The sequence below is a fragment of the Pelodiscus sinensis genome, chromosome 4 (genome assembly GCF_049634645.1).
Source record: "Pelodiscus sinensis isolate JC-2024 chromosome 4, ASM4963464v1, whole genome shotgun sequence".
Classification (NCBI taxonomy): domain Eukaryota; kingdom Metazoa; phylum Chordata; order Testudines; family Trionychidae; genus Pelodiscus; species Pelodiscus sinensis.
The window spans coordinates 48,198,708-48,212,809 of NC_134714.1; the positions used below are offsets into that span (position 1 = coordinate 48,198,708).

Here is a 14,102-nt window from a genome sequence, read left to right on the forward strand (position 1 = left end):
AAAGTACAAAAATAATAAAATGCTGTAAAACTTAAAACAAAAATTCAGTTTTCTCCAAATTTCAGTTGTCTTGACGTACCCCCCCCAGATTTCTCTCGAGTTGCCCTAAGGATACTTGTACCACTGGTTGAGAAACACTGGTCTAGACTACAAACTTCTTGAGCAAGAACCTTTTTTTTGGAAGAGATCTTCTGAAAAAACTTCTTGCGCATTCTTTCTGCACACACTTTAGGTGCGGGGACCTCATCAGGGTTGTGAGGGTCCAGGGTGCACAGGGATGTAGACAGGAGGGGGGGCTGGAGTGGGGTCAGGGTTGGCGGAGAAGCAGGGGGAGGGGCCATAGGCATCACTTGGAGAGGGAGTCCGCAGCCCAGAGGAGGGGATGTCCTGGGTGCAAGGCCATGTGTGGCCTGCATAGCAGACCCTGTCTCACAGGGGCCCCGATGTGCCCAGAGATCCAGGCTCCTCGCTTCCCATCCCCACCCACCCCTGGCCCATGGACAAGCAGCCAAGGGAAGTGTCCGGCCACAGTGGGATCCCCTCATGGGTGGCAGAGGAGCCAGGAGCAGCCTGAGCCTCCCTGGCATCCGCATACACAGGTGCGGCTCGCTGGGCTATGTGTGGCAGCAGCTGCTGCCTCGGATGTGCAAGCATGCCCGTGTGCAGCACTCCTCAGTCTGTGTGTGGGCTCACGCCTGTGCCCTTGTGGCTAGCCTGCTTCCAGCCGAGGTGGCCCCCCTGTCCTGTGGCAGGATGTGTGTGGCCTCCCCAGAGCCTGGGAGCAGGATTCCGGGCATGCTCAGGGGCTGCCTGCTGCCTCCACGTGCCACACACTAATGCAGCACATGGTTGCACATGCACAGGCCACAGCACAACGTCCAGCCCGAGCAACCCACGTGACAGTCACCCTCCACCCTCTGTGCACCCACCTCCCCCACCATGTAAGCGTGACAAAGTGAGACCACTCACCTAAAGATCCCTCCCAAGCTTCCAAGGGAGCCTGAGAGATGTCCTGGCTCCCTTGCACCAGCTCGAGGGAGAGGGTCACGGTGCCCATCTCTTCCTCCTCCTCCTTTTCTGGCATGGCCGGCTGACAATGGCTCCTCCTTCAGTGTGACCTCCAGCCAGACAATGATGGGGGTCTTGACCCCGGAGTCTACCAGAATAGGTGGGGAAGACGCACCCGGGACCCAGTGCAGCTCCCTGTAGTGGGGGCAGGTGTGGGGTCCTGCCCCTGAGTGGGAGCTGCGCTCAGAGGCCCAGACGTATCCCTGGTGGAGCTCCTTTACTTTACTCCGGACCTGTTCCATGATCCGGGGTGGGTGTCCACACTCCACCAGAGAGTCGGCCATCTGGCCATGAATGTCGGCATTCTGCTGCTTGGCCCGGAGATCCTGCAGCGTCTCCTCCTTGCCCCACACCTCAAAGAGGGACTGGATCTCTGGGCCTGACCATGGTGGGGTGCTTCTTGGTCCCCCTGGGGTGGGTCCTCAGACCCCTGGGGCTGCTCCCTGCAGGGGGCTTCAGAGGCGGACATGGCTGTGGCCGGGAGAGCCACGTGGTCAGGGTGCTGCTCTCTGTCCAACTTCCTGCCACAAGGCTTGTTCATGGTGACTGCAGCTTTAAGAGGGGCCAGGAGATGGGAACTACACAGTTGTGATTAGTTTGCATGGAGTGGCCACGAGGGCACCTGTTCTTTTTCCTGCAGGCCTCTTCTTCCTCAAAAAAGCCCTCCTCCCCGTCCACACGCTCCTTTTTGCAAAAGAACTCTTTCGCAAACAGGCTTCGTCCTTGTAGAATGAGGAATACCAATACCACAAAAATCCCTCTTTTCTGACGTAACTCAGGTTTAATCAGAAAAACAGCCGTTTTTCCGACAAAACTCTGTGATGTAGACATACCCATAATGAAAAGTAAGGGCTGGCAAAGCAAAAGCCAAAAGAGACAACATAAGAAGAGCATTTGATCATGATTTTATCCACATTGTACCATTTTTAACTCAGTTGTATGCACTGGTTCCTATTCAAAGATAGATGTTCCCACTACAGATATTATATTACCATAGCATATGTTTGTTTAGGACTACAAAGCTAGTGTTAATTTTTTGTGATTTTTGATAAGTAATATATTTATTTTCAAATATCTTTTCTAATTTTGACAAACTATTGCACTATTGAAAAATCTAGCATTCAAGATTTAATAAATATAAGTTTCAGAAATTAAACAATATTTAACGAGACTTCCAGATTTTTGCATGGGCAACCTAGGTATTTTTTAACTTCCCTGTGAAAATTTCAGTTATGAATCATCTAATGTTTCTCCATTGGTTTTTTTTTTTTTGGTGGGGGATGGGGGAGGGAAGTTGACATCTATAAACATTTACTACTAAAAATGCAATCTTCCAGGCCACATATCCTCTTCTTGAATTACCAATTATACAGATGAGAGTGAAGAGAGGAACAGAGACTTCAGCACTTGGACTCACTAATTAAATTGTGGAAAAAATATAGGCAAAATATTGGAAACTCACAAATATTTGTATTAATTAGGACAAAAATTAAAGAGATACTAAAGGAATTGAAGAATAAAGCCATGATGAGTGAGATTAAGAACAAACCAAGAAGATATGCACAATGTCAACATGAATTTTCTAATACATTTTACTATAAATCATTGAAGATTTATAATATTAGCATCACAACTTTTCAAAAATTCCTTAATATAAAATTAAGAGTTGAAAAAATAAATTAGAGGTCTTAAAACTATTAAACATTAGTTACTTATGACTCTCCAGTCAATTAACCTGAAAGCCCTTGAGACCTACCTGAGGAGTAGTCTTCCTGAATACATCAGTTCCCTGGATCACATCTTTTATTATTTTTGCCTTGAGTATATTGTATTCTTCTTCATTCAAATGAATGGTTTCCAGGTGTTGGTTACAAACCGGACATTTTCCACTGTAACAGTAATAAAACCACAAAGATATATGAATAAGAATCACATATCTTACTATTATAAGATATGTGACCCACTGAAGTCAGTTGGAGCATTTCCATAAGTTAAAATTCATTTCCATTTATTAAATGACTATGCATACCTTTTTCGGTGCAAACAAAAATAAATAAGTCATCAGAAAATGACTTGCAACCATTTGGGCCCAGATCTAAAACATATGGAAATGCTCCAACTGATTTCAATGGGTTCCAGAGCAGATTCTTGGGGGCATTTAGGGATCAACTTTTGTGCCAGAGTTCCTATCATGAACAGAAGAAAGATAGGGCTGTAATCACGGGACTAACCTGTGGTTTGGACAAACAAATTTCAGCTACGAGCACTACCACAAGCTTCCTGCATTACCATGAAAAATATAGTTTGTCCCTCTGTATCTCAGTGGTCCCCATCCATAATACAGATGATAATAGTACTTCCCTGACTCATAGGTATGTTTAAAAAATAAAATTAATTAAAAATGAGATGATCAGATACTACAAAGGCAACTACAGAAAGAGCCTAAAATTGTTTAAAGCAACTGTTAAGTAGCTTGATATTTTACCAATCCCAGCCTGTACTACTTCCAAAGTGTGGGGGAGCCTAGACTACCCTGCCTTGGCAATAAATGGTGATGTCTGCCTTGTCCACAGTGCAGATCTCTAAAAAGCAAAACCCAGGCCTCTCTCAAGTCTGATGCACATAAGTACGCAGGCAAGGTTTGGGAGGCAGGAATGTTTTGAATAACAATGCAGATTAAGCATGGTACACGAGATCACGTCAAAAACACACAACAAGCAACCTTGTACTGGTACTTCTGTTTCTGATAAGCAAAAATTACAGATGCAGTCATAAAACTGTCAACTACACAGTTGGGCAGTAGGATGTACCCTAAGTAGGGTATTGGGCATCCTACACAATACATAACCAATTGATAAATAGTATTAGAACAACCAAGTCTCACTTTGCTATAAAATGAGCTTAGTAAGAACAATCGATGGCAGAAAATGGGCAAGGACTGACCCCAGGTCCTGTTCAATGTAATTAGAAGTAAATAGGCTCTTCACACCGGCGACCCAGTGCATGGCGTTCCATTGTGTGGGAAGAAAAGGAACCACTACCTCCTGCCTGGTATTGTAGGTAGCATACGGGTGAAGTGTAAGTGACCTAGGTCTATAGTAGATTTTCTATTAATTGCTTTTGCATTGCTTTATGCTGTATTAATTGCTTTCGAATTTATTGTAATTGTTTTTAAGGCTTGTAAAACGTGACTGCTTAAAGCTTGCAATAAGTAAGAAAGTGGTTAAGTATCCCTTGAGTGTCCTGGTTTCCCTTGGATCTAAAATAAATTGAATCACATGACACAAAGTCTACATTTATGTAAATATATTAGGGATGTCGATAAGCATAAGCTTATTGGGTAGTCAGCTGGCATATTGATTACTTGCTTTCCTCCCCACTTTTGTTTCCTCTATGAGGGGCAGCGTGGTGGGGGGAGGAAGAGGAGCTGGTGCTGGGGGAGCCAGCTTAAAAGCCAGTTCCTACCAGCACCATCTCTGTCGTGCCACCTGTCCCCCACTGCCTCTATCAAAGGCAGCGGGGGTAGGGATAGCGGAGGCTGGCCCTCCCATGGACAGAGCCTCCCTAGCAACTCTTATTACATTTAAAATGCAGACACAGTGCAGGTGGCTCCTGGAGTCATCATGAGCCAGGACTGCTCAGTCCCAGCTTGAGCCAGCTCCTGGAGTTACTTCCACTGCCTGCGGCTCTGCAGAAAGGCCCTTATCGATTAATCATGCAGTCAATACAAATTGTATTGCCTACATGATGAGCCAGATAATTGCAATATAACATCCTTAAAATATATAGCTTATTTTTAGTGGGCCCAATTCTCTCATTTTTACTGGGAAAAATCCAGTTACTCCATACATTTAAGTAGTTATTCTCAGTGGTGAAAGTAATTTAAAATTTCTTACAGGTACTATCTTATTACAACCTGGGTCTCTGCCAGCTCTTTAAATAGCTCCCTGATGGCTTTTGCCACAGCTCAGCCAGCTCTTGCTAGAGCTGCACACCTGGGCACACCTGCTTACTTTCACCTGTGGTTATTCTGGCTTTACATCACTATTAATCAGAGAAGAATTGAGCTCAATTTCTGTGAAGAAGAGATGGTAGAAACTGTATTTGTATGCATTTACCTGATACTGATCAGACTATGAAATATTCTGAGCTGTCAGTAAGTGCACTGCATTAACTCATTTTAAAAGACCTAAGACTTCTTTCCTCAGTCTCCCATTCTTCTTCCCATTTCATCCTCAGAGGCTGTGTGCACTTCTTGTGGCGTTTAGAGGACAGGCACTATACATGTAACTGTGCCACAGCAAGAGACAGGTAGCTACACACTAGAGTAAAAGTCTGATGGCAAACATGCATCATGAAAAGGCCCAGCAGCAAGGAGTTGCAGGAGCCTTTCCATGTTGACTTTCCTTCTGACATAGTCTTTCCCCACTGTTCTAGCTTTTAACTGTGGAATAAGGATGGGATGTATAGAAAGGATGTGGAGAAACTGGAAAGGATACAGAGGTGAACAACAAAGATGATAAAAGGGATGGAGTATAAGCCGTATTAGCAAAGGCTGAAGGAACTGGGTATGGCTAGTTTGAAAAAGAGGCCATTAAGGTGGGAACTGTGACAGACCGGGCTGGGTCTGGGCACAGCTGAGGGCGTCCGCTCAGAGCGAATTGCTCAATTGCTCAAACTCAGGGCTCCTTACGGCCCCAGACTGGAGACTTTCCCAAATAGGCCACAAACCAGTCACACCGAGTGCTTCAGCTGCCAATCTGGCCATCCAGAAGCCTCATGAGCAAACCCCCTCTGTCACCCCAGCTCTTCCTGTGACCCAATCAGCCCCGGGCCTAACACACAGGTGAGAAGTTATAGAACCCAATCTCACCTACCCCGAATGGGTTCTTTCTGTCCCAAGAAATCAGCCACAGGTCCCAGTCAATTTACATTCTGGATCTTACCCACAAGATCACGCTGAGCAAATTGTTTAGAATCTAAAATCTAAAGGTTTATTACTAAAGGAAAGAAAAGCATGAAAGTAAGCTTGTTAAAGAAAATACATTACATGCATCAAATCACCAAGATCTCAATGCAGGCTCTTAGCAGAGATGTTATAAACTGCTATCTTATAAGCAGGGCTTGCCAAACCGTGGTGAGCCCCACTCGCCAGCCGCACTGTCCGGTGATCTGCATGCACAGATCACCCAAACCCGGCTCTTCCGGGTTGCAATCTACTTGCCATAGGAGAGTAGATTGCATTATTTGTCGAGCACTGCTTATAAGTCTCTGGTGTACAGCCTATGTCAGGATGGGTCCACGGTTCTTTCCGGCTCATTGTTCCCTGCAAGGCTGCATCTGGGATCAGGAGCTGAACTGAAGACAAGATAGAGGGTGCCACATGGCACTTATATACCTCTCCTGGCATCCTGCTGGCCAGAGCAGGTCACATGGTCGAGTGACCTCTCTCTGTTTCACATGCTGGCAGCCATTATACCCCAGCTGGTTTGCAGGTATCAGTCACATTCCTCAGGTGTGTATTGGCACCTAGAGATTCATTGTCTCCTTGCTAATGAACATAGCCATTGGCTGAAAATTCTTTGCCCATTGCTCTGTCTCAGACAGAGAATTTTCCAGCATCAACACAGTACATATTTATAACTCCACATAAAGATATTATACAAGTACATGAATAGCATGTACAGAATCAGTAGAACATAGAACACAGAACATCAGAATCAGTAGACACCTCACATGGCCCCCTTTGTATAGACTTTTGGGGCAAACACCCCCCCACCCATGGGTGAACAGTGATCTTTAGAATCCAATAACATGACAAGAACATAATACTTAAAAGGCCACCACAAAAAGAAGGAGAAAAGTTCTCTCTTGACATGGAGGGCAGCATGAGAAGCAATGGATTCAAACGACAGCATAGCAAATGTAGATTAAATCTAATGAAAAAATTCCTAACTGTAACAACAGAAGAACATTGGAACAAACTGCTATGTTAAGGAAGCTGTGAAAGCTCCTTCACTAAAGGTTTTCAAAAGGAAGATGGATACCTATCTGTCTTAAATGATTTAAACACAACAGATCCAGCATCTTGGCCAAGGGTTAGAGTAGATGATTCTTGTGATCCTTTCTTACCCTATGATTCTGTGGCTGGAACACGCTTTATATGATATCTCTCTAATGGATTTGGAGTTTCTCAGAAATAACATATGAATAGTGTATATTGACCTGGCTATTGAGATGTTTATTGTCTCAACATATTGATTTAGTTTAGTGGGGTGTAAGTAGCAAAATGGGAACTTCACAGCTTAAACAGTGCCTCCTACATCTACAATGCTACACTGAATAGTGTCTTGCTGCCTCCCTCTGCTGGAGCTTTTTCCTGATGCCTCTCCCCTGCCAAAGCCTGTCCCTTCCACAGCAGGGATGTAAAATCCTGTGTAATTGGTTAACTGGTTAAATGTGAAGTTTAACCAGTTAACCAAAGGGGAGGGCACTCTATACCACCTGAGATAGAGTCCAGCCCTGCCCCCTGCCATGGCTGGATTGGAGCAGCCCCTGTCCGCAACATGGCGGGCCCACCACAGACACCCGTGTCTGCTCAGGGCCCTGCCGAGCTGAAGCAGTCCCCCTGCCCATAGTGGGCGGGGAGCTGCTCCAGCGTCCCACTGGTTAACCGGAAGAGCAAGCATCACCCATTAAGGGTGATGCTTCCTGGTTAACCAGTCAACCTTTCACACCCCTAGATTCAATATGTTTAAAATTCCTGAGTGAACCGCCTAATTTATGTGTTTTATTGTGATGAAAATTACAACAGATTTTTGTTTGGAAGGGGAGGGGGGGTAAAAAGTAGCAGAGGATAAAGAAACAATGTGTCAGATATTTTGCTTAATTCCCTCTGTAGTACTGCTTGGCTAGGTAGGCACATTAGTACAGTTTGGGGAAAAGGGGCTAAACTAATAATATTTGGGTTCTCTATGAAAACTTTGAGAGATTTTACAAAAAATATGAGGGAGCAGACCTGTTTTCATCCTAATCCTCTGACTGCACATGCCAATCACTGTATCCAGGATTTTTCAGTGCAAGTCAGCAGCTTGTCCAGTAGACAGAACATAAATAAAACATAATTTATCCTCAACAGTTCTTTGGCTGTTCCGAGCTACCATACTAAAAGATTTTTCCTTGCCTCCTCTCACGTGGGTCTTTTCACAGATGCAAAGCATAATGCTGGTATTTCAACATGTTCCCTCAATGACACTCCATTCAGGGGCTTGCATTCATCCAGCTGCACATGCTTTGAACTGAAGAAGGGACCTTTTTTTTTCCCATCAATCTACTGGTGAAATTCTAAAATGCATTATTCTAAAACACTGCCTTAGATTTTGTGTTTTAAATGTTAAGAAAATTCACATTACACTCATTCTCCCCTGATTTTTGCACAGAAAAAAACTGCGTGAGGTGACGTATATTTCTTACCCAAACACGACTATAAAAACACTTAATTGGGACAACAACCTGACTTTTTGCCCAAACACAGACCACAAGCAAAAGGAAATTCCAAGATTGCATAAAGTGCAGACAGTGTATTTGCTGACTTAACTCACTAACAATGTGTCACTTTTAGTACAATCCAGATGCTTAACACACTGGCTGCTTTCACAGACCTCGGCCACATATTTGCATTAATCAGAAGTCTGACTACTTCAGTAATCTTAAACTCCTGATAAACTGTGGAGTTTTAACAACGTTATTCCAATTTCTAAAGCTTCAGAGGGGTAGCCAAGTTAGTCTATAGCAGGAAAAACTTAAAAAACAACAAATAGACTAGTAGCAACTTAAAGACTAACAAAACATGTAGATGGTATTGTGAGCTCTCGTGGGGGCAACCCTCTTCTTCAGATGACTGGAGTATTAGAAGTCTAGATCCAAGAATGAATAAGGGAAAGGTGGGGTGGGAGGAGGGGAAAAAGAGAGAGTAGATGGTTCAAGTAGTTACAAGAGGCTGATAAGAACTAATTAGCACCTCCATTATTTGGTTGGTTGGTTGGTTGGTTAAGTCATTAGGATGTGGAAGGTAGTGTGCGAGCTGGTCGATATCCCTGTTCATACCATTTGCACTTGTAAGTGAAGTTAAGTTTCAATCCTTCCCTGTGTATTTGGCTTCTGGAATTGGCCTGATACAATATGGTGACTTGGAGATCCATTAATGAGTCCAAGTCACTGTATTGTTTCAGGCCAATTCCACATTGTTTCAAGCTCAAACACTACCTTCCACAGCTTAATGAGTTAACCAACCAATGGAGGTGCTAATTGGTTCTTATCAGCCTCTTGTAACTACCTGAACCATCTACTCACTGTATCTCTCTTTTTTTCCCCCTCTCTATTTTTTTCCCCCTCCTCCCGCCCCCCTTTTCTCTTATTTATTCCTGGATCTGGACTTCTAATACTCCAGTCATCCGAAGAAGTGGGCCGTGCCCACGAAAGCTCATGATACCATCTACATGTTTTGTTAATCTGTAAGGTGCTACTAGACTATTTGTTGTTTTTAAAATTATTCTAATTTCTGCCTGTTGTACTGAGAATTAGTTAAGAACACACAAGAAAGACCTCAGACATTACTGAGACTCCACTCTATGTCAGACAGTAGTTGACTACTCAACTACCCGATAAGCATAAGCTTATTGGATAGTCGAGTGGAGTATTCGATTATGCACTTCTCCCCCTCCTCCCTTTCCCCGCCCCCCCCCCCCGGCTTACTGCCTCTATATGAGAGGCAGCAAGGTGGGGGCAGGATATGGTGCTGGGGGGAGCCAGCTCAAAAGTCAGTTGGGAGGCTGCTCCAGCTGCAGCCCCTGTTCAGTGTCCTGAACTGGCAACGTGCAGGAGCTGCTCTGGCAGCAGCCCCTGGCTGCAGCCAGCCCTGACCGCCAGGAACAGGGGCTGCAGCACTTGGCACGAGCCAGGATCAAACTGTCCCAGCTTGCACTGGTCCAGGATGCTGCACCTCTTCATGTTAAACGTAGTAAGAGCCCGCAGCACGGGTGGCTCCCACAGTCCTGGCTCAACCCAGCTCCAGCAGCTACCCGTGCTGTGGCTCTGCAGAGTTGTCCTTATCGACTAATCATGTAGTCAATACAAATCGATACAAATTGTATCGACTACACGATTAGCCAGATAATCGCAATTTAACATCCTTAGACTCCACCATAATTATTAAGCTTGACATTTACAAACTTTATTACAGCTGGCACATTTAAACTTTGAATCTTTTGCCAGTATCACTTGATATTATTTATAAAGATCTAATCATAGAATAAAGTCAAGTCATATGTTATGCTTTGTTTAACAAATTTATAACATTTTATCCCCAGGAGTAAAAGCTTGCTGAGTGTCCTCAACTTCCATTTGAAGCCACTGGGAATTAAAAGCACTCAACACCTTGCACAATTGGGTCCTTCTATTGAACTTCTGAATTTCTCTTCCAAAGGCTACCTTAAAATTTAATTTCAAGTTTTGTAATCTCTGATGATTCTTACTATGCATACATGATGCAAAATTCTCAACATTCACCTAGAAGCCATAATAAAGTGGGGGGGGGGGGGGAGAGGGACTTTCTTAAATAGTCAGAAAAGCAGCTACAATACTGTCAAGTGTATTATAAAAACAGAGAGGTTGTGGCTCATTTCAGAGTAGGTGTGTCAATAGCAGTATAACCAAGCAAACCACCACCTATCAGGTAAATTTCAGTAACTACTCAGGATAGCATTGTTTTTAGCATATAATTGCATGTCGGTTCCTGAAGAATAAAAATATCACACATTCCCCTCTGGAATGAAAGCGGATCACACCTCTCCCTGGTTTAAGAAAGAACATTCACACACACACACCCACACACACACACACACACACACACACACACACACCCACCCACCCACCCTTCCTTGACAGCTAGGTGCACTGTTCAATTATTTTCTGGAATGGTAAGGATAATCTCAGACTTGTCAAGATGATGTTTGGATCTAGTAGCAAAACAACTGCCCAGTGGAATCCTTAAATAGAAAAGCATTCGAATTTTCCATAACTGTCCTTGGGACATCAAACAGCCTTTCTAACTCAAAGAAAAATTAATAGTCAAGAGTTCTAAGTCTGAAGCTCCTGACTATCAGGACTAGAAGCAGCTACAAGATCCAGGAAGCTGGAGCAGGAAGAAAACAAGCAGCTAGTATGCTGCTAATCAAATTTTACAGCAGCCCACTCCTGCTCCCACAGTAGTCAATGTTTCCCCACACTGATTTCAATATAAGCAAATGCAATGTATACTCATGCTTCAAAAAAGCAAAGAGAAATTTTTAAATCAGCAATTGTACACTCTATTTTTATAAGAAACTCTAAGGAGCATATAATTCAAACATGATCTTATCTCTGGCACATTTTCAGTCGCCAATACATATGAAAAACAAATTTGGCCTTCAAATTAGACTGAAAATATGTAAGACAAATTCACAAAGTTACAAATATTTGTATATTATGGTTTGTAGAACTATTTAAATTGTCCATGAAGGCAAATACTTTGCTATTCCTTGTTTTTGTCCATATGGAAAATTAACTTTTTTGGAAGTGCAAACCTCTGTGATAGAGCCAGGTTCTGAGCAATTGCCCAGAGTAGGGATGTTAAGTTGTGATTAATTTGCTGGTCAAGCGATTAATTTGCTGGTCAAGTCAATGGAATTTCCATACTAGACTAGTAGATAAGCACTTCCGCATTCTGCCTTTGAAATGCACAAGTGCCCCAGCGGGAGCTCTTCTGTATTTCAAAGTTGGAACGGTACTAGGAGCCCAGGGCCAGTGGGAAGTCTCGCTGACTCCAGGGTCCACACGACTGCTTCTGCTTTGAAATGGACAAGAGCCGTACAGAGCCCCACACTTGCCCCAGGCTCCATGCTGCGCTTCTTCTTTGAAATGCACAAGCGCTCCCGCTGGGGACTCTTGTACATTTCAAAGCTTGGGCTCCCCACTGCAGTCAAAGAGGCAGCGCTACACGGAGCAGCAGACCCGGGGCTCTGTGTGGGGCTCTGTGCGGCGCTCCCACTTTTAAGTACCTCTCTCTTAACCCTATCTTCCTGCCTCTATCTGATAGAGGTGGGGGGGGGAAGCAACTAGTCAACTATCCGGTCGACTATCTGATAAGCATTTGCTTATAGGATAGTCGACTAGTCCTTTACATCCCTAACACAGGGACAATTTACTTTACTTTAAACAACATAAATTTGGTAAGGATCTCTGGCTCCTATTCTCGACTCATACTGGTAAACAAACAGAGCAGTACTTGTTTTCTTTCCAGAGTGGTCAGCAAAACAGCTTTTTCCTCCTGCTAGAGATGTATGCCAGACTTTCTTTCAGATGCAGGATCTATTTAGCTCCCAGTTAGAATGACTCCTGGAACTGTCTTTGAATTCTGCCTGAAAGTTAACTAAAAAATAAATAAATCCACTACCAGACACATATACAGACCACTGCTGGATTCAGAGTCTTCCTAAGGAAGGAATTGCAGATTCATGGCACCATCTTAGTGGTTTGAGGACTCCTGCACGCCCACAAAAAAGCAGGTCACAGAAATTATGATCAAAGAATTTACTTCAATAAGAAACCAGAAATACCATAATTGAAATAGTCCTTTTACTTGTTTTATCAAAGTAAAGTTCATGGCAAACAAACAAAAAAAATCAAACACACTGATATATCAACATTTTTACATAAAATATTGTATTTACCTATTCGTAATGGTGGTTATGTATCCTTTCCATTTCTCTCCTGGAATACTAAAAATAAAATATATACAGATAATATAAATGTTAGGTTTCTGTCATCATTTTTGAACCACAGCCAAAAGATATTTTCTGATTTGCAGCTAGAAATAAAATAACCATTTATACTAAGGTGAAATTACATGAAGCCTCATCCATTACACCTCCTGATGTGCAACAGCCCACATATAAATAAATTAATGGAGACTACCTATCTCCTAGAACTGGAAAGGACCTTGAAAGGTCATCAAGTCCAGTCCCCTGCCTTCACAGCAGGACTAAGTACCATCCCTGACAAATTTTTGCCCCAAGTCCCTAAATGGCCTCCACAAGGATTGAACTCACTTCCCTGGGTTTAGCAGGCCAATGCTCAAACCACTGAGCTATCCCTCCCCCCATGGCTACTCCTGTATTTATCCACAGTGGCATAGGCCTCAGTCCAGAGAGTGAGAGAGAGAACACTGCAATCCAGTAGTTATGGCTCACCCCTTTAGGAGATGGAAGATTTTGGACCAGTCTCTCTGCTCCAATCACTCTTTCGTTATTTACCTACCTTGGAATAGCTTCAATAGGACAGTGTACATTATCTCTAAATCAGAATCCTTGATAGTTCACTGGTTGATTACAGCACTCTCTCCGGAGAGAAAGGAGATAGGTTGCTCAAATCCTTTCTTTCTTTTCAGCAAGGGGGAAACTGAATCTAGGCCTTTCACATCCCAGGCAATTACACTAATTACTGGGCTAAAAATAATACAGTGGGCATGGAAATCAGCACTACTCCCTCAGTAAGTTTGCATGGAGTGAGGCATGTTATTAGCTTATTCCAGCAGAAACAATTTAGGTCCCTAATTCAAGGCAGCTTTTTTCCCCAATGGTGCATCATTAAGCAGAGCTGGGCACTTACCTACCTCTGAGAGAGAAATGGGATTTATCACACACCCTTGTTGTTAACACTTCCAATCAGGTGGCTTAGGTTGCTCCCCATCCAGTGCTGGCTTTTGTGGATTGCACTTTTTAGGTGACCAACTGTCCCCATACATTGTAGAGGGAGCCTATGCAACTAACTCATGGATTACCATGTTGTTCCTACATGCCTAGACTTTAGGCTAGGGATGTGAATGGTTAACTGGTAAGCTCCACCCTTAATGGGTGATGCTTTCTGGTTAACGGGTAGGGACTGCTCCAGCCTAGCCAGAGAAGCCCCTGCCAAGCACACCACAGGCAGGGGTACTC

At 43.7% G+C, this 14,102-nt stretch overlaps 1 protein-coding gene across 5 annotated transcripts in view; it reads right to left on the minus strand.

The window, feature by feature from the left end:
* The window catches only part of PRORP (protein only RNase P catalytic subunit), a 100,471-nt gene that overhangs the window by 80,006 nt on the left and 6,363 nt on the right, over nt 1-14,102 (minus strand). For all 5 annotated transcript variants that reach the window (XM_006117685.4, XM_075926929.1, XM_075926928.1 and 2 more), the window contains exons 3-4: nt 12,837-12,884; nt 2,825-2,957 (exon numbers count right to left, since the gene is read on the minus strand). In XM_006117685.4, the coding sequence (XP_006117747.2) occupies nt 2,825-2,957; nt 12,837-12,884 (181 nt within the window). The remainder of the gene's footprint in view (nt 1-2,824; nt 2,958-12,836; nt 12,885-14,102) is intronic.